This window comes from Filicampus tigris, chromosome 6 (assembly GCF_054856515.1).
Source record: "Filicampus tigris isolate MCC_2025a chromosome 6, RoL_Ftig_1.0, whole genome shotgun sequence".
Classification (NCBI taxonomy): Eukaryota; Metazoa; Chordata; class Actinopteri; order Syngnathiformes; family Syngnathidae; genus Filicampus; species Filicampus tigris.
In genome coordinates this window covers 9,705,568-9,728,915 of record NC_141222.1, presented here as the reverse complement: position 1 = coordinate 9,728,915, position 23,348 = coordinate 9,705,568, and the positions used below count along the sequence as shown (strand labels likewise).

General features: G+C 41.1%; 2 protein-coding genes across 4 annotated transcripts in view; one reads left to right on the top strand and one right to left on the bottom strand.

The window, feature by feature from the left end:
• LOC147145715 (BCL11 transcription factor A-like) overlaps positions 1-1,531 on the bottom strand; it is a 37,591-nt gene extending 36,060 nt beyond the window's left edge. Inside the window, exon 1 of the mRNA XM_086034454.1 lies at positions 1,163-1,531. Coding sequence (XP_085890580.1) covers positions 1,163-1,217 — 55 coding nt within the window. The 5' untranslated portion in view covers positions 1,218-1,531. The remainder of the gene's footprint in view (positions 1-1,162) is intronic.
• Positions 1,532-7,362: 5,831 nt separating this feature from the next.
• cep170ab (centrosomal protein 170Ab) lies at positions 7,363-22,545 on the top strand. 3 transcript variants are annotated; one of them, XM_086034238.1, is made up of 19 exons: positions 7,363-7,478; positions 8,701-8,846; positions 8,942-9,031; positions 10,186-10,267; positions 10,415-10,470; positions 10,912-11,071; positions 11,286-11,417; positions 11,584-12,036; positions 12,106-12,479; positions 12,563-12,691; positions 13,760-13,889; positions 14,046-15,449; positions 15,583-15,817; positions 17,567-17,675; positions 17,771-17,926; positions 18,913-19,001; positions 19,401-19,494; positions 20,296-20,347; positions 21,174-22,545. In XM_086034238.1, exons 2-19 carry the CDS (start codon positions 8,742-8,744, stop codon positions 21,413-21,415), a joined length of 4,092 nt encoding a protein of 1,363 aa, XP_085890364.1. In that variant the 5' UTR covers positions 7,363-7,478; positions 8,701-8,741; the 3' UTR covers positions 21,416-22,545. The 3 variants fall into 3 exon arrangements, with proteins under 3 accessions (XP_085890364.1, XP_085890362.1, XP_085890363.1); XM_086034236.1 differs by having other exon boundaries at positions 14,043-15,449; XM_086034237.1 differs by having other exon boundaries at positions 7,370-7,478; positions 8,704-8,846; positions 14,043-15,449.
• Positions 22,546-23,348: the final 803 nt, after the last annotated feature.

Here is a 23,348-nt window from a genome sequence, read left to right as displayed (position 1 = left end):
AAAACACCTACGTCTTGAAGTGCAAGTCCTCTGCACTTCTTTTCCCCTCCATATTATGTTTGTATTAAGTATCACATCTTTACGCACAAAATAATGTGATTTTAACAAAACGATCAGCTACATTGGTTTGCTTAATTAAGGAATCCTGTATCGGAATAAAGTGGATCAAGTTCAGGTTCATAGGTGCCCTACAGGAGCATAATCATAGTACGCCCCCCACTGGCAAATCCGGTTGTATCGCACTGACAGAATGAAGGCAGAACGTTCCACGAGTGCGTAATTGGTTTCAGCCCACACGAAAGAAGTGGAGGAACATTACATTATATCGAACTGGTTTAGGAAAGAGAGCAATATATAAGAACATGTGAACCAAATTTATACTGTTTACTTGACTGACAATTCATTTGGTTCCGGAGCCAATTGGACTTGCATAAAACGCATTTACACTGTTCCTCCTCTTGATAGCTAAATAGAGGACCATAAATGTACATTTCTGCATGTACCCTGATAAAAGTAAAACACGGCAGTGCAACGTCAATGTCTTTGAAAACACGTGATCATGAAAGAGTTCAATGTGTCTCCACAATGTGAAATGAAAGATGATTATCTTCTGTAAAAAAAAAAAGTTGAATACGCCACTTTTAAAGAGCTCTTGTGATCAGTTAGTGGCACACTTAACTATGTGCCTTCCAAGGTAATTACAGCGCACACGAGGTCTGTGCACCGTAGACAAGTGTGCATGTAAACACCACTTCCTGACCAAACAGCCTCTAACCTCGCCAAATAAAACTCTTTTGACAGCGCGAAGAAGAATGGCGGTGGTTATATATTTGTATACACTGCACGCCGGCAACTTATCCACTTGATAGAGCTCTTAAACAAAGGTCTGCTGGTGACAAAGCCTATGCGTGCCCTTTAATGGCAAAAGAAATCTGGAAGGGTCCGTGGCACAACGCGTTAAGCAACTTAAGTTGAACCTCTGCCGCGTTGTTTTGAAGCAGTTGCAATAAAGCCCACTATTTTTAAAAGCGCTCCCCTGCGGTCCCTGTAGTGTGAGTTCCCCCCACGCAGGACAGTCGGACTATTAAAATTCATCAAGGAAGTCCCCGTCTACTAGAATAAGTCGACACATGAACAGAAAGAAAGGCACGCATTTACTTACGCGAAAAGTCCCGTTTGCTCAAGTGCTGGGGTTTGCCTTGCTTGCGGCGAGACATGTTGGCTGGAGTGGCAGCTTCTCAACCGAGCTCACATTGGGAAATCCAGGTAGACTCCAAGTGAAAATCTCCTCATGGATGCGTCTGACGTCCGTGAGAATCACGAGCCGCGGGAGTGAGGTGCTCAAAACGCGCGCAAAAGTGAGGTGCACGGATCACACGCGCACGGCCGAGGGGCAATAATGCGTTGAGGAGATCCTCATGACTTTTAGCGCAACGGGAGAGTGGCGACGATGATGATGATGGTGGTGGTGGTGGTGATGATGATGATGATGATGGTGATGATGATGGAGGGCGCATGCAGTGAGAGACGACCCCCCCTCTCCTCCTCCTCCCCTTCATGCCCTCCCCAAACCCTGAGCTGCAAGTTCAAGTGCGGACGTGACGTTCCTGCGAACTTGAACGTCAGGAGATAAACCAAAGTGAGACCTCGGAAACGTGGGCAGGGCCAAGGCGGCCGGTGGGAGGGGGCAGCCACCATAAACACCAATAGACACTCATTATTATGGACTACCTATAGAAATGGAGGAGGGCACCCTGATGACACAACAGAGGACTGGGGAAGAGGGGGGCTGGACCCAGAGAGACAGAGAAAGCGAGAGAGAGAGAGAGAGAGACAGAGAGAGAGAGAGAGAGAGAGAGAGAGAGAGAGAGAGAGAGAGAGAGATGACATTGGGGTGGAGATTTAGTTGGTAATACATACTGTGAATCTGTACAATATACGCCAAATAGCAGCTGTTTATAACCGTTTCATTCATAGTCATGAGGTATCCCATTTATGTAAGCATGCGTACATTTATTAAAAGTTATTTACGCAAACTCACAGTGTAAGGCTCGTGGCTTTTGGAGCACTGAGACAAGTAATTGTCATTGTTGAAAAAAATAATTCTTATTTATGCTCAATGCCGTTATGCTACATCTTGTTCACTTATGATCATACAAGATCAAATATAGAACAGACCAGTGGAGGGCCATTTATTTGGTTCACAATAAAAACAATAACTTGAGTGAACTCAAAATTTTAAGGCAACAAACTTTGATAACATTTTGAGTTGGGCAATTCAACAAAATATTTTAAATTTTTCTTTATGAAAATTGGCTTCCCTGCATTTCACAACAAAGAAATAAAGGATTACAGAACTGATCGTTCCTTTTTGTCCTGCAATTTGAAGACATAAGTAAAGCCAACTCAGCAAATTAGTTCTGAAGCAAACAACTTGCTTGTTTTGTTGTGCTAACTAAATGTCATCAATAACGTATATATTTTAAAGTTGTTCCAACTTGCAGTATATTATGTATCTGGGCCTTCAATGATGACTAAAAGATCATTATGCTGAAGTCTTAAAAGACCATTTTGCTGAACAGTCTTAAAGTTCTGCGCAACATTACAGCTCATTAGCAAAACCTCATCTCTCCCAAAACTGTTCACATAACTAGATCCCTTTTCTCATATAAGGAGTGAGTACCACCAAAATTGCAAAGATCCTTCCTAATTGCTTTGGCTTATTTGCATTCACTTCATACTTTTGCCAAAAATAACCTGGAGGGTTCAGCAGAACACCATGGATCACATGCAGAAGCTCATAGTGCATCTCTCCAAAAAACATTGACCCATTTGTCAAAACTAAATTCCTTTCTCATATAAATAGTCAGTGCCCCCAAACGGCATCGACCCTTCGGCATTGTGTAAGCACTGCAAGTCAAAATGCTTAGATGTTTTTTCACTATGGCAGAGGTCAAGCTAACAGAATACAACGATGTATAAAACTAGAAGGAAAAAAGGGAAAAAACAGCATAGACAAGCATGCTTTTGTTGTTTTCGGTGTCTTGCCGGTGACACCAGCTCCCAGCATGGCAACAACAGCATGTTGGTCTTGCTGGGTGACTTTGGCTCAATTGGTAGAGCGGGTTGTCTGGTGAACCAAGGTTTGAGCTGCTTGAATCTTCACAAAAAAAAAAAAAAAGAAAGAAAATATATAAGAACATTAACACTTTCACTGGTTGCTGTCGTCACCCTGCGTCTCTTGGCCACCATCCTCCTGCCCATAGATGCTCCTTTCCATGAACATTTATGAAATACGGCAATAAATTAATACATGGTATTCTTCGTATTATGCTCTTGACTAATTTTGACAATTGAACTATTGTGCATATGATGACTTGCACAATGAAATCATGTTGACATGTTTTGGAGAGCACAAGCATTAGACAGATAATCAATTAACACATTTAGATCAGCAAGATCTATTTATTTGGAAAATGTGCTAGATGTGGACTCATGGTGCAAACTGTAGGCTACTAGTACATAACCATTTGTAAAGATGCACTGAGACACTGAAGACATTGGCAAATTCATTAAATCAATGAGAAATTACATTCTGTTGTGAACGATTGCAAAGCGGTCTGAGGATTTGTCCATGTTATTTTGAGAATGTCATTTCTGTTTCAAGAAATGAGCCAAACCAACAGAGAAAAATGATAATGCGCCTCTTAATGCCACAAATCAAGTTGCAATAATAGAACTGCGTGATAGAACAGTCGACTGCGGACGGTTGCCCTACAGAACTGTTAGTTATCTGATCAGATGTTCCCATACTGTAAGTCAGATGTGGGCAATTAATTTTTCAAATTGGCCATGCAAATCAACTGTGATAAATGTCAGTGTAATGTCTTTTTATAAAACAGTCAATTGTATCATTTTGATAACCTGCCATTGTGTACCTCTGGTATAATTTGGTGTTGGAATAAGGAAATAAAATCTGAAACCGGAAGAAAAAAAAAACGGAAAAAAGTTTATTCAGTTATATTATATCGTCACTGTCCTGTGAAATACATGTTTGTCCAATTTTTCTAGTTTTATTATTTTCAACTTTATGAAATGTCTGTGACGTTAAGGAATTTCAAATGTATGCGCAGGGGGTGTGGGGCATGAAGGACCACTGACAATCATCTCTGCATTTGCACATTTTTGAAAAGTCACAATGTTGACTTCCCACTTGAAACATAAAAGCATAAAGTTGTTGTTTGTCTGTGCTTTAATCTGTTTGTGAATGTTGCGAACCGTTCACCTTATCGATGCGGTCTCTTTTGCTACGGGGCAACTGAGCAGCAACGCCTTCTGGACTCTGTGCTGCGTGACATGCTTTTCTTGTTTGTCTACTTGGACAAGGTCCTGGTGGCCAGCGCAGGTGCGGTGGATCACCTGACACACCTCCGGCTACTGCTGGGGCGACTCAATGAGCAGAGCCAAGTTCATCTGACTGGGTCTCAGGCGAGACGCCAGGACGTCTGCTTGCTCCCACGTACCATGCCAGCGCGCCAACATTCAACGCCATACCAGAGTGGAGAAGTTGACCATGTGAAAGTGGACCTGGCGGGGCCACTGCCTCCTTCCCATGGTTTCACTCAGCTCCTCTCCACGGTGGACAGGACCACCAGGTAGCCAGAAGCTGTCACCCTGTCATCTACAAAGCACTACCTCATCTGAGGTGGCCCGGCGTTTATCGCGTTCTGCTCCAATCTGCACTCTGCCCCCTTCAGACTTGCCTTCATCTCCTCATCTCGTCAATTACTGCATCTCCACCAATAGATATTTGTGTTGATAGTAATAATTCAACTATGCAGACGGTTGACAATGACATGAAGTCGTCTTTGGTTGCCCTTTCCATAGAATTCTATTAGTCCCAAAATTTGGGATGGGAGGCACTAACTTGCGAATAAAGGAACGAGGACGTGGAAAGTTGGAAGTAGAGAAATGTGATGTAATAGTTCCAGTAACATCAACCAGCACTACTCATTCTGAAGGCCCTGAGCAGATTACATTGCAACACATACAGTAGATACGTAAATATGATACGAACCCAAAAAATCTGGTCTCCATTTACATGATTGGAAAAACTGCAGCCAAGAAACACTATGAAACGAAGAGAATAGACTATTGGAAATAATGTACATGAATACAATTTCGTTGAACGATCAAATCAGATCAAATAAAAAAATTGGGGTTGGCACTGTTACAAGAGCTCTGCTAATTTCTCTTTTTGGTCATTCAATGTGCACTGAATGTCACGTGGACCCGTTGTGGACTATTTACAGCATTTTTGGCTCTGACATTCATCAGATGTGAGTATCGGAATAGCATGTTTTCAACAGCCCAGTTTTTGTTGAGTGGAGAATGTCGGCGCTATTGGACTGCAATGGTGCGGCAGCGAGCAGCACCTGCCCTGCGTAGAGCTGAGTGCTTCCCGGAGATGTGGAGACTGGAGAGGGATGACACTGTGCTAAAAAGTAAAGTGATGCGAGAGAGACGACTAAAATCGGATTGGAAAATTTTACTTATCTTTCTGTATGTGTGTATGTTCTTTTCATACAGTTGTTCTTTAAAGAGAACAGTCACAGCAGCAGGTTAATTTAATGTGAAAATATACAAGTTTAATACACATTTATTTATTTTTTGTTCCACAAAAAGATAATGTTGAATATTATTTAGATATATGAAGCACTTTAATAAGGGGTTGTTTTAAGTTTGTTATCAATTTTTTCTGAAAATTTTTTTTTTTTTTTTTTTTTGTCCCAAAAATTGTTTGAAGGGAGAGACCATTTTTGGGTGGGGTATAAACATGTTTACTCTATTTGCAGTTTGTTTTTTTAAAAAATGTTATGTTTTCTTTTGTTTTGTTTTGGGGATCTAAACCAAGTTTTTTCATGGAAAAATAATATTTATGAACATTTTTTGTAGTCCAATGTTGATGAATATTGATGATAATTTGCAGTGGTGTTCAACTGCATTACTTACAGGTATATCCACTATCAAAGAGATCAAAGAGAAAAAAGACATGATTTTCACAGTGTATTACCTGCAATCACATCTCCAATAAAATAATAACTGTAATATCTTCACTGCTCTCAACAAACACAACAAAGTGCGTTGGCATTTGATTTTGCAATATGTTTATCATTGTGTTTGTAGTGTGGGCTCATGGTAAAAGATGTTTCTCATATATTTCAGTAAAGTGTCAGGGTTACCTTATTACACTGTGACCACAAAACAGTGGGGAGGAACCATAGTGTTGCTGATCAATCATTATGTTGAATTGAAATGTGAAATTCACTAGCAAACAATTGGCAAAAAAATGTCTAAACATGGTCCACATTCAGGGTATGTTATCATGAAAAATAAACAATTTTCCTTGCTGAAAATACCCAGTTTGGTCATTGTTGATACAAGTTCTGGATTGAAAAAAAAGAAGAAGAAGGAGAAGAAGAAGTTGCCCAGGCAGTACAGATCATCGTTGATTAGCACTGTCAGAGATGTACAAATTTAACAATGTTTATTATTACAGGAGCAGTTTGCTGCATTTCAGAACTGTACTAAATATTGCACTTAATCTGTTTCAGTATGCAATGTTTACCTCCAGCGTTTGTTAAATAAAATGAAAGAAAAAAAAAAAGTATAATCTTTTCAGATTATATTTTTAAGGCTTTAGTTTACATTTTTTTAACCCAAATCATTAAGTAATCTACATAAACGAAATGGATAAGGTCAATAAATAGCTCTCATTGACCTGTTGAGTTAAATGGTTGTTTAAGTGGAAAAATATACAAAATACTTTTGTCTCGCATACACATATACTGTGCAGTATACGAACCATTCCCATCCAATTAAAATGAGTGTTCGGTAATTGAGCGTCAATAGCATCCACATAAGAAACTTGATACTTTGACGCCATCTAGTGTACAACATTGGAAAGTTAAAAATATAAAATATTTTAAAATATACTCTATTTTTTTGTTATATTATATTATATTATATTATATTATATTATATTATATTATATTATATTATATTATATTATATTATATTGAGAGAATAATTTATTTCACAACCATTTGTGTAAGGGAATTCTAAACTACCCAATCAAAACACCATCTCAAATGAACAATATTCAATACACCATTCATAATGTATTGTATTACATTTATTGCTTTAATTTGGCACCATTGTAAGAAAAACAATAAAATAAATGCATTATTACCTTTGTTAGTTGATAATATGGGTGGCATTTTACTCGTTTTCTACATGTTAAGTAACCAATACCATGTATCGTGTTTTCCAAGATGAGCACACAGCGCCACCGTGAGGCGAAGGCACTGTAACGCTTACTGGGCTTGGCGGCCAGCACAGAGAAAGAAGCACAAATAGCTTCAGCTTGGTCCATAAATCTTGTGCGTATCGGATGGTGCTCAACGTGGCAGCAGTTGGTAAGTAACATGTTTGCTCCGTCCGGTGATTTTGCCACCAAAGTGTCCTGGTCCTGATGCGAGAGGCTCGTTTAGTTTCTCCGGAGGGATGCGGTAAGATGAGCATCGCTGTGCTGTGTGCGCCTGAGATAAGCTAGCCTTGTGTGGCGACCAAACCTGGACAATGTTGGGTCAACAGCTCCAGACAACGAATTATTCCTGTTTTACAACACCTGATGTTTGTACCACCTTCGAAACGAGGCTGCATTTCCCTCGGAGCAAGTGTAAACCAGGGAGGTTGTATGTCCTCTGATCAATACTGCAGCTCCGCGTAGCTTCCGGATTTAACACCGTAATCAACGCTCGTGTTAAATACCAAACCATGTATAAACAGTGTCAACTGTGGTCTGACATGATTATTAACATTGAATCTCCCTCTGCTGAATATTGTATGCGTCCACGTTAAAATGGCCTAACTGGGCTAATTTTCAGGCGTTGTCATTGGCTGTCAAGCTATCAGCTGCCTCCCCCTGCAAGCCTAGTTGTGTTGTCATCTTCAGAGGAGAGTTTCAGTATATCTCAGCATGGATGTGCAGTCAAGCTTCTAAAGGGGGCAACTAGGCCACTGTAGCCAAGGCGCCACTGCCACACCTCCCCAACAGGAGGGAGGCAACCAAAATGATGCTCTAAAAATCAGACGCAGATACTGTATAGAGAAACTTGGACAGAGCTGTGAATTCAGCCATGAGTCAGCAATGAGGCCTGCGTGTCCGTGATGCTATTACAGCGTTCAGGCAGTCCAGCTGATAGTTTAAGTCAAAATAGAGGCTGTTGTTGATTTTCTGCTGATAAACACTGTATGCTGTTCCGAGAAGAGCTTCAAGGCGAACACAGCTGAGGGTCGAAAAGGAAGACGTCCTGCCTCTGACCATGTGTGCAAAATGTTTGCTCGGTGGAATTACTCTGACTCATCGTAACATTCAGTCTTACTAATCAGCTGTTCAAATGTACTATTTTTCTGAGTCATCCTTTCCTCACCCCCGTTGTCAGTGTATTTGAGGGAGAGTTATTCCTTTTTTCTATTTTATATAAACATGTATTCATCCATGTGCCCTTGGCTGGTGATCCAATCAGGGTGTGGCCGATCCTGCCCATAGTGAGCTGGGATAGGGTTCAGCACACCCGTAACCAGGGTTACTGTGACACTGGGTGTAGAGTTCATTTCTAAATCTTTCATTTTCAGCAGGATGCATTAAAGGTCAAAGGTGATCTTGAAAGGAAGCCATGAGTCTGACGTCCTGGTTTCTAGTGAGTGGCAGTGGCACACGTCATCGTCTCCCCAGAGAGATGATCTTCGTGGGGAGAGATGACTGTGAACTCATGCTACAGGTACGGATTTGCTATGATGGTTTATACTGTGTATTATAATCTGACAGGGAGATTATCTTGGCTAACTGTGATTGCCTGGATTTTATGTGATTTAGTCCCGCAGTGTGGACAAACAACATGCGGTCATCAACTATGAGGCAGATACAGATGAACACAAAGTTAAGGACCTGGGCAGCTTAAATGGGGTAAGATATGTCATGCAGTGATCATTTTCATTTGAGATTCCAGTCATTTGACTTTGTTCTATGTCACCTTTAATCTAAAAATAATGTACTGTGCATACTGTAAAGGAAATTATTTCATGATTATTAAAGCCATTTTTAGTTTAAAAAATGTCTCTATTTTTGGGGGGACAAAGTTTAAAATCTAAATTATTGTATGATTTCTCAATTCAAGATATGTAAAATAGCAAAATTACCCTCTCGAGGCACAACAGCTACACTTGTGCAAACTAATGAAAAAAAAAAAGTCCCAAAAAAAAAGAACTGATGTGAAACTATCTACTACTACTACACAGGTAGGAAATTAACAGTATGTTTGTAAGCATAGTTTACACTACAACACATTGTTTTCTGTTTGTAATGTCTTGATTACTTTATTTGAAGGGGAAGTCAACCCAAACATATTTTTTGAAAATGACATCTGAACATGTCTGAAAATAACATCACAGTTGCTCAGAGCTCAGGTATCGACCAATCACAGCTCACCTGTTTTCTGAAGCTGAGTCATGATTGGTCGTTATCTATGCCTTGAGCAACTGTGATGTCATTTTCAGTCGACAAAAATGACAAAATGGCCGCCCCCTGATATGGCTAAAAACGGGTGGATTTTGCTGCTTAACTGATATTCCACAAACACGTGCAAGACCGCCTCGTTTCAACTAGTGGGCTTGCATAGAACATATTCTTGAAAATAATGTTTGGGTCGACTTCCCCTTCAAGCCTCAAGCGTTTACATTTTCAAATGAGCACTTCTACGGCATTCCTATTCAAAAACAATGTCTCATCACTGTGCTAAAGCTCACATGTAGTGACGCGGGCTACTCCTCGGGGGCAACCTGCTATGCGAGGGCTCCATGTTAGTTACCCCTGCATTATTTAGTTTCATGAGACAGTGAGACCGACAGGTTATTTGAAACACATCTCAGTGTATAAAATGTAGTGTGAAACTATAGCCACAATAATATTAAAATCTAAACATTTTTTTAAACTTCTATAACACGATTTGTTTTCCTTGTAAAGATCCGAATTTGTGAGGCAGCTCTCAAAGTGGATCCCTCATGGCTTGTGTTAAAACGCTGTATGTAGCATTGGCTCAACCACATTGTTGCTTTTTGCAGACCTTTGTCAATGATGTCAGAGTACAGGAGCAAATGTATGTCACACTGAAGATCGATGACAAACTGCGCTTCGGTTACGATATCCTTTGAGCGTGTTCTTCAATTGTCTGCCAGTGCATTTTGACAACTCTGAAACATGCAGTGCTTCACTCTCTGCACTCTGTTGCATGTCAGGTCAGAATATCACCATGAAATACTCGCTGGCTTTCACCTTAACTTGTCCCACATACAAACTTGTTCACGGTTGTTCGCGGAGAGCTGCACATACCTGAAGAGGCTCTAAAGGTGAGACTGCCTCTCCATAAGGAGAAATCATGTACCACTCGTCTTGTAGCAAAACATTTTTTTAAATGGGTGTTTGTCATTTAAAGTTGCATGATTCAATCAAAACCTGCTTTGAGACTGAATTTCATGTATACCATGACAAAGTTAAAAGGATACAAGGATGGTACACTCAGTGGCCACTTCATTAGGCACGATGTAATGACACCCAATACCAGTGCTGTACGGTATTAATAAGTTATGCCTTTTAATAAATGATCATGTTGCAGTTCTTTTACCGTCCCTCATTGAAATCTCCAGGTCTATCCTTTGACCCCAAATACACACAGTACAATCTCGAATGTTGCTCAATATTTTCATTTTTTGTTGTTGTTGTTTTTGTTATTCATTCATTTATTTTTTTACATCCCTCCGCTCTTCTTGCTGCTTTTCCCCTTCTTTCAGCATGAGAAATTTAGCAGCCAGCTTCAGCTCAGCCAGAGAAGGCCTCTGGAGGGGGAGTCATCAAAATCACAAGGCAAACCCACTGAGGCAGCCGCACCAGCGTGTGAGGCAGCCTCTGCTAAACCCACAGAGGCCAGCAGGGTGGAAGAAAAGATGACAGGTTAGTTACCAGGACACAGTGCAAGGGACACAGTTTCGGGGCGCTTGCAATGCTTTGTCTTCCTTGTAATAGTGTCAACAACCGCAATGTATCCCATTGGTGAACCGACAGTATCACTCGTTTCCATTCCAGTTGTCTGTTTCCTGCTTTCTTCTGTTCATGTTGCTAATTCACCCGCGCAGGTCATGATAAAACGTGTGCATTTTTGTTCTAGATGTAGCAGTTTTGCACAGGGGAACACCCCTTTATGGACAGCCTGCCTGGTGGGGTGATGGAGACGCTGATGATCACTCTGGAAGGCCTGAAGAAAATAATTCTGATAGGAGTCGGGAAAAACCTCAAACAGGTCTACATACTGACCAAGCTTCGCTTAAATTCAATGTCCTAGTTTTGTTACTTGTGTGTTGCCAGCTTCAAAAGTGCAATATTTTTGATCAATCTCAAAATATTAATTACAATATGACCAGATTTTAGAGTGTATGAACTACCATGTCATTGTGTTTTGTCTGCAGAGTCAAAGAAGAGCGCAGACATGCCAAAATCTGCCCTGCAAATAGCCTCTACTCAGGAGCCGAGCTACTTTGAAATCCCAACCAAATATGCCCCACTAGAAGGTAAAGCGAGTGGTGAGGCCGCAACAAGAGATCAAGAGGCCGGCGCCTCACCTGCTGCAGAGCCTGTCCATGGTCATGCATCCTACACCATCGAGTTTGACCCCGGAGCATCGGGTAAAGTGACTGTCAAAGATCGAGTTGCAAAGTTGGGCTTAGACACAAGGCCACGTCCAAAAAGGGGAGTAGGAGAGGAGCTGAGTCCACTTCAGACAGCCATGGTGGCAGCAGAGGTCAAAGTCGCTGATTGGCTGGCCCAGAATGAGCTGCCTTTGACTGTCAAAGAAACGGTTGCAGAAGACGGTGGGGAAAGTGTGAAGAGTGATGTACCTGTGCAACTTAGGAGTCTTAAAGGTACATACGCCACCATTTGAGTAAAATGATGTCCTCAATTGAAGCTTATTTGCCATTCTTCTATGCCAGACAGCAAACATGAGGATGGCACACAGAGCGACTCAGAGAACACACTTAGAGAACAACGCAGGTCTGCTGCTCTGGTGGAGGAGCGCCCTTTGGGGCTTTGGACCGGAGCAGGATTGAAGATCAGGGAAGGGCGCGCTAATGTGCCTGAGGGGCTCTTTGCAGAGGAGGAAAGTCCAGCACGCCGTCGTAGGTCCTCAAGTACAAAAGTGCCAGTTAGCTTTTTAGAAAGGCAACAGAACCCTGCACCATATCAACAAAGCAGTCGTGATGAGTGCTATCAACGGGGAGATGATTGTAGCGACAGAGGAACATACACCATTGAGATGGAAAATGGAGACCATGAGGAAGAAGAGGCTCGAAAAATGATTGACAAGGTGGGAAGGGAGAAGCAATGTATGATGTCATTCATTTCAAACATGTGCGATCCAAATGGTTGTTTTTCCTCTGTGTATTTCAGGTGTTTGGTGTAGATGAACTGGAGACTGTGCATGTTTCCAGAGTGGGGAGTGCAGACCTAAAAGAGACCCTCTCTTCCCAGAGGTCTGCTGCTAGAGATAAAGGAAAACCTGGCTTCATGGAAACAGAGGTGCAAAAACAGAGTTCTAATACTGGACAACACTAGTGGCTAGGGATGGAACGATTAATTGAAAATCAATTAAAAATCGATTCATCCAGATTAAACGATTAATCGATTTGATAAATTACGAAATCGGGTTGATTAAATTCATCTAGAAAATGATGCCTTGAAAAATGTTTTCATTCCAGATGCGTAGCACATTTTGAATGTGTAGATCAAATTGTGCGCTTGCGCCAAACATCACCGCGTATTGCGTTTTTGGATGGCTGCAGATCCACACTAGCACACAGAGACAAGCATGCTCGTGATTTTTTTTTTAAAAATTGAATCGAATCGGAAATTAGGACCTGAAAATCTAAATCGAATCGGGGCTGGAGTGAATCGTTACATCCCTACTAGTGTCTCATCACCAAAAGAACACCATACCAACAGTGAATCATGGTGATGGCAACATACTTTTCGGTCTTATTTTCTCCAGCTGGAATTGGGGCCTTAGACAAGCTGGAGAACATTATTGAACAGTTCCAAATACCAGTTATACTGTAACCTTCAGGCTTCAGCTAGAAAGAACAAAAATGTCAGGAAAAGCCTACTGTAACATCTGAAAATTATTTGAGGTTAGTCAGAGACACTTTAAGAGTGGCTTGTGTGTGCTGACTTCCATTTAATGTGAGTGTGATTGTGACTGGTTAATTCTGAGCACAGCCACATCCCAAATTATAAGAGGGTGTGCACACTTCTCAGTTGTATATGTTTACTTCTCCTCTAGATTAAGGTGTACAGGTCAGAGGTCACAATCTGGTGAAGAAAGTTTTGAAATCATTTTTCATGGTCTCATTTTATGTTTGTATACCTGTGTTTTATGTATGTTTATTTGTGTGTTTATTACAAACATAATCAAAAAGTTCAAATGAATAATATTTTGAATGCAATTTTTATTGTATGAATATAACTCAAAATGATGATTCAAATTCATCAGTTTTAGCAGCGGTCTGCACACGAATTCCATTGTAGTTTTAGACCGAGGTTGGCCAAAGAATCCTGCTGAGTAGATTTTCCCATTCTGTCTTTTTCCAGGTTTTACCTGAGGAACTGGTGGTGGGCGGTCCTCGCTGGGTCTCACAGTGGGCTGTCCTTGCAGCCAGCCACATAAGGACAGACCCTGAGGGATCTGGTGGCGAGAGTCACAGTTTAGTTACCGACAAAGGTACTTAAGTCTTACCGCAGAGAACGTTTCCCTTAGAATACCGGTAACATAAATTCATTTAGTGTATTTGCAGAAAGTAGAAAGACGACCTATGAGTAATGGGATCTAATATTGCAAATATTGTATTTGTTTTTTGTTTTTTTTTTTGTTTAGCAGACTTTGCTGCAGCTGGTCAAAAAGAACGTAAAAGAAGAACTCTGCCTCAGGTGCCTGGTGAGGAAGTTACTCAAGGAAGGAGCACCCCAAGTATTGGCCTGCTCACAGATATGGGAGAGAAACAGGACACAGAACTGCAAGAGAAGGAGAACCAGGAGGGGAAGAGAGCAGCGGGGGGAAATTTGCCTGCTCGTGGTAGTCCTAGTCGCTCTTCACCATCCAAGTCACAGGGCAGCAGTTATGGGAGAACAAGTCAGACAGGTGCGATGGCAAAGCTACCCCCTCGGCCAAAGACAAGCGGAGAGAGGAGAAAGGAGGAAGTGCAAAGGAGGAAAAAGGAGGAGAAGTTCAGAGAGAGTAATGGAAAACCGTATTTGAGACAGGAGAGTTTTACTGTGGAGAAACCAAGCTCCAATGTACCCATCGAGCTGATTCCCCGCATTGATGGACTCACCGGTAGCAGACCCCCTAGTAGGGAGGCTGGCATCGACAGTGACACACTCCAGAAAGACTCTGAGGCAGTGGCAACTTTCTTAGAGACCACCGTGTCGGACCAAGGTGATCCGCCAAGTCAGTCCATTGAAGGTTCCATGTCACCAGAGTCGGATGTGGACACAACAAGTACAGTAAGCCAAGCTGATGGAGCAAGGAAAATGGTGCAAAAACGGCGAATTCTTGTAGGACAGCCAAAAGAGAAAACCGTTGTGTGCTCAAACAACAAAGGCCCAGCTGCTGGTCGAGAGACACAGGACAAGAGGGTTAAGACCAGAACGCATGGTGTTCAGCAGCCTTGGACTTCTCTGGACCTCACAGATGATGATGTCAATTCTAACTCACTTCTCTCTGACTCCCAGACTAAGACACAGGAAACCAGAGGTTCACGGGCCAGAACCCAAACAGAAAGCACTACAGTGGGGGCCAGCACCAAGTCCAGCAGGGCTAAGATCAACCAAGCCCCTGCTCCTTTTCCAGCCAGTAAAACCCCAAGTGTACCCAAGCCAAGGCCCACGAGGGCATCCATTCTGCGTAGAGCTCGACTTGGTGACTCAACCGACACTGAACCTGTAGATTTGGACAGGATGTCTGTGGCCTCCGAGGCCTCAACTACTAGTTCCACATCCAGGACAGGTCTGACAAAAAGAGGAATGTCTAGGATAGAGGCTCTGGCACAGCCAAGGAGACCAAGGGTTGGTTCTCCATCGGCCCAGAGTGACTCTGAAGCCACAGTGACCAGGAGCAGAGGACTGGGAGCTAGAAGTACCGCAGGTGATTATGCTATTAGGCACGGACTAAGAGGGTCTAATGTGACCTCTGTATGTGGACCCAGAGCCAGGGCGAACAGTGCCTCCAAGCTCCCTGACAAAAGTAAAGCCGCCTCCTCATATGGACAGGCCACACCAGCAGGTATGTGTGAGTGTAAAGTACTTATTTGAGGAACTACCTATCATAGACTCGTCTGCCTTTGTCCAGTCCGTCCCTTTAACTCGACAACTGTTTGAATTCTCAAGCATTGTCTAACCCTTCTTTTTTTCCATAGCCAGCACTCGGTGGCGCCGTGTGCCTGTCGAGTATGCCTCCACCTCAGAAGATGAGTACGGTTCCAACCGCCATCTGTCCAAACAGGGCAAGGCACTGCCAGTTCCGTGCACACGAGTGGCACAGCTCGGAGGCTCAGGGCCAACTGCTCCCAATTCTCCAGGCTTGAAGCCAGCGTCAAGGGATCAGGATGAATATATGAGAGACTGGACAGCGCACAGTGAAGAGATAGCCAGGTATGTAGGTGGAGTTTGAAAACATAAGATGATGTAAATGATGTCATAGTTTAAGGTGTGGAACAGCCTTTTGGATTACCAATAAGAAATAGAAATACATAGGCCCTTGTCTGTCTTTAACTGACCAGATTAAAACTTTCGGCAATCATAAAAGAAAAATTTTAAAGTATATAATAAATATATGAATCTCACTGGGTGGGCAGTCTGTCAATATGGGTGGGCCTGTGCACACCCAGGCCCACACTTGGCTCCGCCCCTGCATTAGAGACAGGCATTTATTTCCCCTACGGAGTGATAACTGAATCAACCCAATCCCTTTAACTGCTTGCATAATTTGCCATCTACTCACTCATAGGAGCTGAGCTTTTGGGGTGGCAGTAGCTCAACTGTAAGGGCTCGGGATTTGGAAATGGAGGACGCTGTGGTTCGAGTCCCACTGGCAAACGTGAAAATGGCTTCTTGTTTTTGGAGACGCTAGTCTGCCTGCTGGCTACTAGTCAGGTTTACATACATCTCATTAGTATTTGGCACCATTGCCTTGAAACTGTGTTACAAGGGTCACACATTTTGGATTATCCTTCCACAAGCTTGTCCCAATAGTGGGCAGAAATTTTTGGCCCATTGCTGCTGACAGAACTGGTGTAACTGGGCCGGCCAAGTTTGTTGGCCGTCTTTCCCACACATGCCTTTTCAGGTCTGCCCAGACATTTTCAATACAATTTAGATCGGGTCTTTGTGATGGCCACTCCAAATCATCAACTTTGTTATCCTTAAAGCACATCGTAACCAGTTTGGCAGTATGCTTTGTGTCATTGTCCATTTGAAAGACCCACGCTTTAACTTCCGGGCACTCTTGCAGAATAACAAGTAAACAACCCTGTAGAATTATGCTTCCACCCACATATTTCGCAGTTAGGAATGGTGTTCTCAGGCTTGTGAGCTTCCCCTTTTTTCCTCCAAACTTAAAAATGCTACTTATGGCCAAACATTTCAATTTTTGTTTTATCAGATGACAGGACATGTCTCCATAAATTAAGTTCTTGGTCCCTGTTGTGCATTTGAAAACCACAGCCTGCCTTTTTTCTTTTCTTCTTTTTAGGGGGGGGGGATTAGTGGCTTCTTCCTGTCAGAGTGGCCTTTCAGCCCATGTCGGAACAGTACTTATTTCACTGTGGATAATGATACCCTCTTACTAGCTTCAGGCAGCATCTTCACAATGTCTTTTGCTGTTGTTCTTGGGTTGACACGCACATTTTGGACCAAAGCATGTTCCTATCTGGGACACTCTTTCCTGAGTGTTATATACATTCTACTTATATAAAATATTTTAATAGATGAATGTGACACCTTCAGACATTTGGAAAATGCACCCAAGGATGAATAGACTTGTGCAAGTCCACAAATCTCTTCCTGATATCTTGGGTGATTTTAGTTAGCAAATAGAAATAACTTTGGTAATCCTAATTTACCAAAAACAGGAAAAGTTTTAGTCTGATTTCATGTCATGTGTGTCTTTCTATAGTGTATTCAACTGTTTTTTTTTTGGTTTTGTTTTGTTTTTAATGAATTTTGTGCAAAGCAAATGGTGCTCTTGTGAGGTGGCAGACGTGATGTCTGCTTCAAACTCCAAAGTTTTGTGCGACTGCCAACACTTCAAATCCAGTTGTACAATCTTGTTTTCTCAATATGAAATAAAATGACTGGTTGACATTATAAAATTGACATTTGCTATCCATATTTGCTCAACAGGATTAGCCAGGACCTTGCCAAAGACCTAGCAATGCTTGCAAGAGAGATTCACGATGTAGCTGGAGAGATTGACTCAGTGAGCCCTGCAGCCACTGACCCTGGAGTTGTGGTATTGTCCAAATATTTGACAGGAGTTGCTTAAAAAAAATGCAAAATAAACACCTACAAATAATTGTAATGAGTTGAATTTGTATGCTGTTATAGTTGGAGGAATTTGATGACAGCTTGGACCAAGGGGGTCCCTCCACAGATCGTAGCACCTCTCTGGAAGCAAATGGGAAGTCAGTTGAAATGAGACCGAGGTCCTCCGGTTCACAGGGATCTCGCTCCATTCGTCGACAAACATGGAACAGAGATGAAGTAAGTCCATTTTGAATATGCAAAATAGCTCATCATCATAGAGTGCATCACCTCCAGTAAAACCCAGTCCCAGATACAATGCTGAAATGTATTTTTTCTACTATTACACCCAACCTTTAAGTAATTTTGGAAAAAAAAAAAAAAACAGCACAACCACCAAAATGATACACACAGAGCCAATGATGGTTAAAAGCACAACATAAAACCGTCTTCGCATCCATGTTGAGGCAAAACATGTACGAAGCTAGAGGCAGATTTTCTACAATTTTTTTTTAACTTGAATAGTTACTAAAAAGTGTGTTTCGTAACTCGAGGCTCCACTGTATTACCATTGAGAGCTAGGATGGGCAAAGTATGGCTTGCTTAGCATTTACATTATGAAGAGTCTCATTTTTCTTAAAATTTGTTGATTTGGAATTTTTTCATTTCATCCATCTCATTAAATACTTAGTTAATTGATTAAATGTATAAAGCATTTTACATGCACAAGTAATTCAAATTGAATCCATTGTATATAATACAACTAATAAGTGAGGATGAATTATCATTGTATAATTAAAATGAACTATTTCACATATTTTACATACTTTTCGTAGCTTTTTTTACCTTCATCTACGACTGACCTGGCAACATCTCTTGGTTTTAAAAATCAAAGGTGGCCCTTGAGCACTAAAATCTGCCTACACTTGCCTACTGTAAGATAAACTGACCACCTGAGGGAGTGTTCAGATACAGATACTATACACGCATTGACCGACGTTGCCCAGCCATTTGCCATTCACAGTTTATGGTTTTAATGCATAGTTGTCTCATAGGTTCAAAATAAGCCAAACACCCCAATAGAATGCTTATAAAGTTTTTTTTCTAATGTTTTGTTTCGCTTTAGTTGTAGTAGTCACATAGTAAATTATAGCAGCAGTTAAATTGATGTTTTAAAGCTAGTTAATTTTCTTGTATTTACAAAAAAATATGTTTTCATCCACCAGGCGATGCTTGATAGTTTACTCCTACCATCTGTGAATCAACTCTCAAATAGAATACGGCAATCTGTCGACAAAACAGTCGGCAAAATCAGGTGAGCACCATTCTGCATCACAACAAGAACTCACTTATGTCGACCAGTGTTTACGATGTAGTACGATTACGATTTTATGACTGTAAGAGCAGGATGGAAACATGTTAAATCTTGAAATGTGTTTTTTTTCTCCTTTGATTTTCTTTTTCATTTGCTGAAACTAGTCCAGCTAGACCAATATGAATGACACATCACAACGATTCACACCAACAGCCAGCAGCAAATCTTAGTTGTTATCACACACAGGATGATAACTCACAAACTTTTTCATTCATTGCTACCACATTGTGCATCACTTCAACAAAATGATGGTCTTCAATATTCCAGTAAGGAGGTCTGTATTAAAAGCAACTGTCTGTATTTTGCTTGTATCTATTTTTACTTCTTCTCAAATGCAAGGATCCTTTTCAAGGATAAAGACCGGAAATGGGAAGAGATTGAGAGCAAACTTCAGGCAGAGCATGACTCTTTGCTGCTGAAAAGCTCCAACAAGGTGACACTTCTGTCTGCTGCTGACAATTTCATTATTTTAATCACTTCGATGGAGAATGGTCAAACCAATTCAATTACAAGATTTGTTGTTAAATCCTACATTCTTCATTTAATTCAAATTCAATTGTGGATGGGTTGACAGGAGAATAGTGTACAGTATTGCTCTGCTGATACACACTAGACAACCATTAATCGCGCCAGTACTGTACAGGCCAGACAGTAAGACAGTTTAACGTTATGCTTTCTGCTATCACTGTGGTATGGATTAATATAAATTGACATAGCATGAAAGGCAATTTATTATGGCTTCAGGCTCAGCAATGGGGTATGTTGCTTATAATCTGTTTACAGGAGTAATCCAATTGCTTTTCACTAAATGGATTTAATGCCATTCAGTAGAAAATCTGTTTTCTGTAATAGTAAACACAAATTATTGGATTCATTTTAGTGGCAGTCACAGAAAGTGTAGACAGAATACTTTAGTGTCGGGGGGACAGAATTCTTTAGAATGCTGTGCTAAATTTCTGCTTAAGAGAAGAGAGAAAAGCAGATATCCGTTGGAGCTCGAGAGTCCTACTCCTCAGCATTAATGCTAGACTGAGCGACATGGTTATAAATTCTCCAACCCAGTTCCCTCCTATGAACCACTAAAAAGCTGTGCTTGATTGCAGTGAGAGGACTCGTAAAAAAAGCATAGATGAGTGTGCACTCATGCACAAACAAGGACAATAATTGTGCTATTTTGCATGCAAGATTAAACCACAGACTTCGCTAGACTTTGTGTTTGTTGTTTATTTGGCAGGAGATTTCCACTATCATTCAAGACCTAAAGAGAGTGGAACGACAACTGCAAGGTATGGATCGAATAAACGTTAGATTTTTATGAGAACGATGGAAAAACGATTACAATTAGACTCAACAAAGTGGTATGGCTCGGTTTAGTTCGGTATAGTACACATTGCTTTTTGTTTCTAGTTTGTAATGTTAGGGGGCAGAAACTGTCCAACACAAACCCACTTTTGATTTCATTGGTGCTTTGGGTTTTCAGAAGCAAACAGTCCAAGTGGGATGTCATTTAGTGGTTGTGCTGTATTATCCATCCATTTTTCTATAGTGCTTGTCCTCATTAGCGTCTCAGCTGAGCTCCCATACAGTTGACTTTGGAAGAGGGGCAGGATCCACCCTGGACTGGTCGTTAGCCAATTGCGGAGATCCGCTGTTGTGATTGACAGAACAAGCAAAAACGTATACAGTTGGGTTAAAAATAACACAATTTGGGGTTAATAATGGACCGATGGTCCACTAATTGGGTCAATCTGACCCACTATCTTGCATTGTTTTGTGCAAAACTACCAATTTGGGGTTGTTTTATGCAAAAACAAGCCAGAAACTTGGTTTAGGGTTAGGGTTTATTGACCCAACTAGTGGATCGGTCCATTTTTGACCCAGATTTGGGTTATTTTTAACCCAACTGTTTTTAGAGTAATTTTGTAGGAAGAAACTGACGTATATTGCAACATTTGCTATTTTTGTATTCGTAATATCAAACAATACAGTATGTGGGTGTTTTTTCCCCTTTGAAATAAGGTATGCCAGATGTCATATGTAAAATTATTGGATCTTATTTGGAAGCATGTCATATTAAATAGTTACTTTTGGATGTTTGTTGTGCTTGGCCAGTGATTGATATGATGGTGGACCCAGACGGCACCCTGGATGCTCTGACCAGCCTGGGCCTCATCAGCCCATTGACTGACCTGAAGGGTCCCCAGGTGGAATCGACTCTTACCTCTGGAGGAGATGCTTCTTCCAGTGCATTGTTGGACTCAAGTCATGAAGTCGCCCTGGGTGAATCACATGGACTATCAGAGAGTTTACAGGTAGCAGAGCAAGTCACAGGGTCCCTGCACACCAGTGGATAATTGACAACACCGAAAGCATCTTCTAAAATGTGTCCATTATATCAGACTTATCCTGAAGCCCCGCGAAGCATACCCAATTTTGAAATGATCTGTCAGTATAGTAATACGTTTTGGATCTGGAAAAGTGACTTGACCCATCTTTAAGTTTGCTACGGTTTACTTGGTTATTCTGTCTTGATGCAAAACACGTTCTGTGTACAAAAGTTGTTTTGCACTATTACAATATGTCACCCAAAGTCATGTATGTCATTTATAAACTTTTGCCAATCGACTTGTCATTGTCAATGCAAATAAATAGTGTAACTTAATGAGAACAGTCTGTGCAAAGGTGTCCAAAAAGAATCTACAATGATATGAGTTTCCATTTGAAGATTTTTTGTGTGAAAATATCTGAAATGTACAGTATTTACCCTGTAATGTAACTGTTAATTACAGTCAAATCCCAAACTATTACATGCCTTTACCATGTGGAAATATGTGCAACCTGTGTAGAATAGAAAGGTCAAATGTAGCTCTGAGAAAGATTTTCCTCTCCCACAAGTATTTTGTCACAAGTGCCCTAAGTCAAGCAATCATTACAGTAAAAGAGCAGAAATAATAATAAAAAATGAGATTACGAGGGGATCATAAAAATAGTTTCTTTGCACATGTTGAAGCCGGCGTATGTCAACGTTGATGCGTAAAGGATGAGGAAATGCCCCTTATAATGCTCCAGTCATAGTGGTGGTTTGGCCAAAAAGTATTGCAGTGTTGCAGTTATTAGAGAAAAGCTTTGTCCAGTTGTTTTCTACTCAAGTGTTGTGTTTGAACCAGCATAGACAGGGTCTACCTCCAAGTCCTGCAGTGGCATGCTGCAACGATGCAACGGAGGGATGGACAGTGTTTCATCATATTATCGTCCACATATGAATGTAACCTGATCAAATTCTACCTAACAAATCCACTAAGTATTACTAACTGCGTTTTGTGATTAGCACTTAGTCAACTTTGTTTGTTGATGATTTTGACAAAGTTTTGTTTGGATGGTTTGTAATGGAAAAAAATCTTTTTAACGATTTTAGTATAATTGTTAACTTCACAATACCTGTGTATTGTTTGCCTTGTTTCCAATAAAATGCATGATAATCTGATTTTTACATTCTTAACTGAACCTTACTAGTGTACCTGTAATGTTTTATTAACGCAGGTGTGATAAAAGGACACAAAAATGTGACTTTGGAGCCGAACCGGAAACCTTTCATTTGTAACACTCATTTAGCTTTACCGCTGGTGGCGCTAAATCGAAGCGATGGGGGACTCGAGTCATATGACCTGACTGAGTTGCTATTTTTAGAACTTGCAACTTCCTTGCCATAAACACGGAAATGACTTGACTCGACCTGGTATCTAAGTGACTCGACTTGACTAAGACTAGAACTACTGTACGTGACTTGACAAGTCATCTTGTTTAAAGTTTCAAATCTACACGTTCCCCTTTTTAGAAAGGAAAGAAAAAGAGAGAAAGCAAAAAGGTTTTTGTTTGAAATCTTGCCAACCTGGCAACTGAGCCAGCGTCGCTTGTTGGTTTGACATGGCGACTTAAACACCAAGAGCGATGGAAGCAACTCCGAGGAGCATTCATTTTAAAAAATGGATTATTTTGTTTATGACGTTGGCAAAAATAGGATGGCAGAACGCATGGTTTGCACATCACGGAACGAAGAGAACAACGACAACATCTAACTTCATTCAACATTACAAAACCTACAGAGACAGGTAAGATAACGCATACCCATTTAACAACGAGTTCAATAAAGCGATGTGCACTTCGAAAGTAGTTCCTATGCACCTAAGCAGCTAAGTTTAACCCAAACTGCTCCCACAAACTTGTAAGTGTGGCCAAAAGGTCTTTGTAAGCTTTAAGAATGAAAATTAGGTCTTGTCCAACATTTGA

What these genes read in the sequence shown, in the direction of transcription:
- cep170ab (XM_086034236.1), top strand. Translation starts at nt 8,742, where the DNA reads ATGAGTCTGACGTCCTGGTTTCTAGTGAGTGGCAGTGGCACACGTCAT. An exon ending in GCAACTTAGGAGTCTTAAAG is followed by an intron (nt 12,037 to 12,105) that starts GTACATACGCCA and finishes CTTCTATGCCAG; the next exon opens with ACAGCAAACATGAGGATGGC. An exon ending in CTGGCTTCATGGAAACAGAG is followed by an intron (nt 12,692 to 13,759) that starts GTGCAAAAACAG and finishes GTCTTTTTCCAG; the next exon opens with GTTTTACCTGAGGAACTGGT.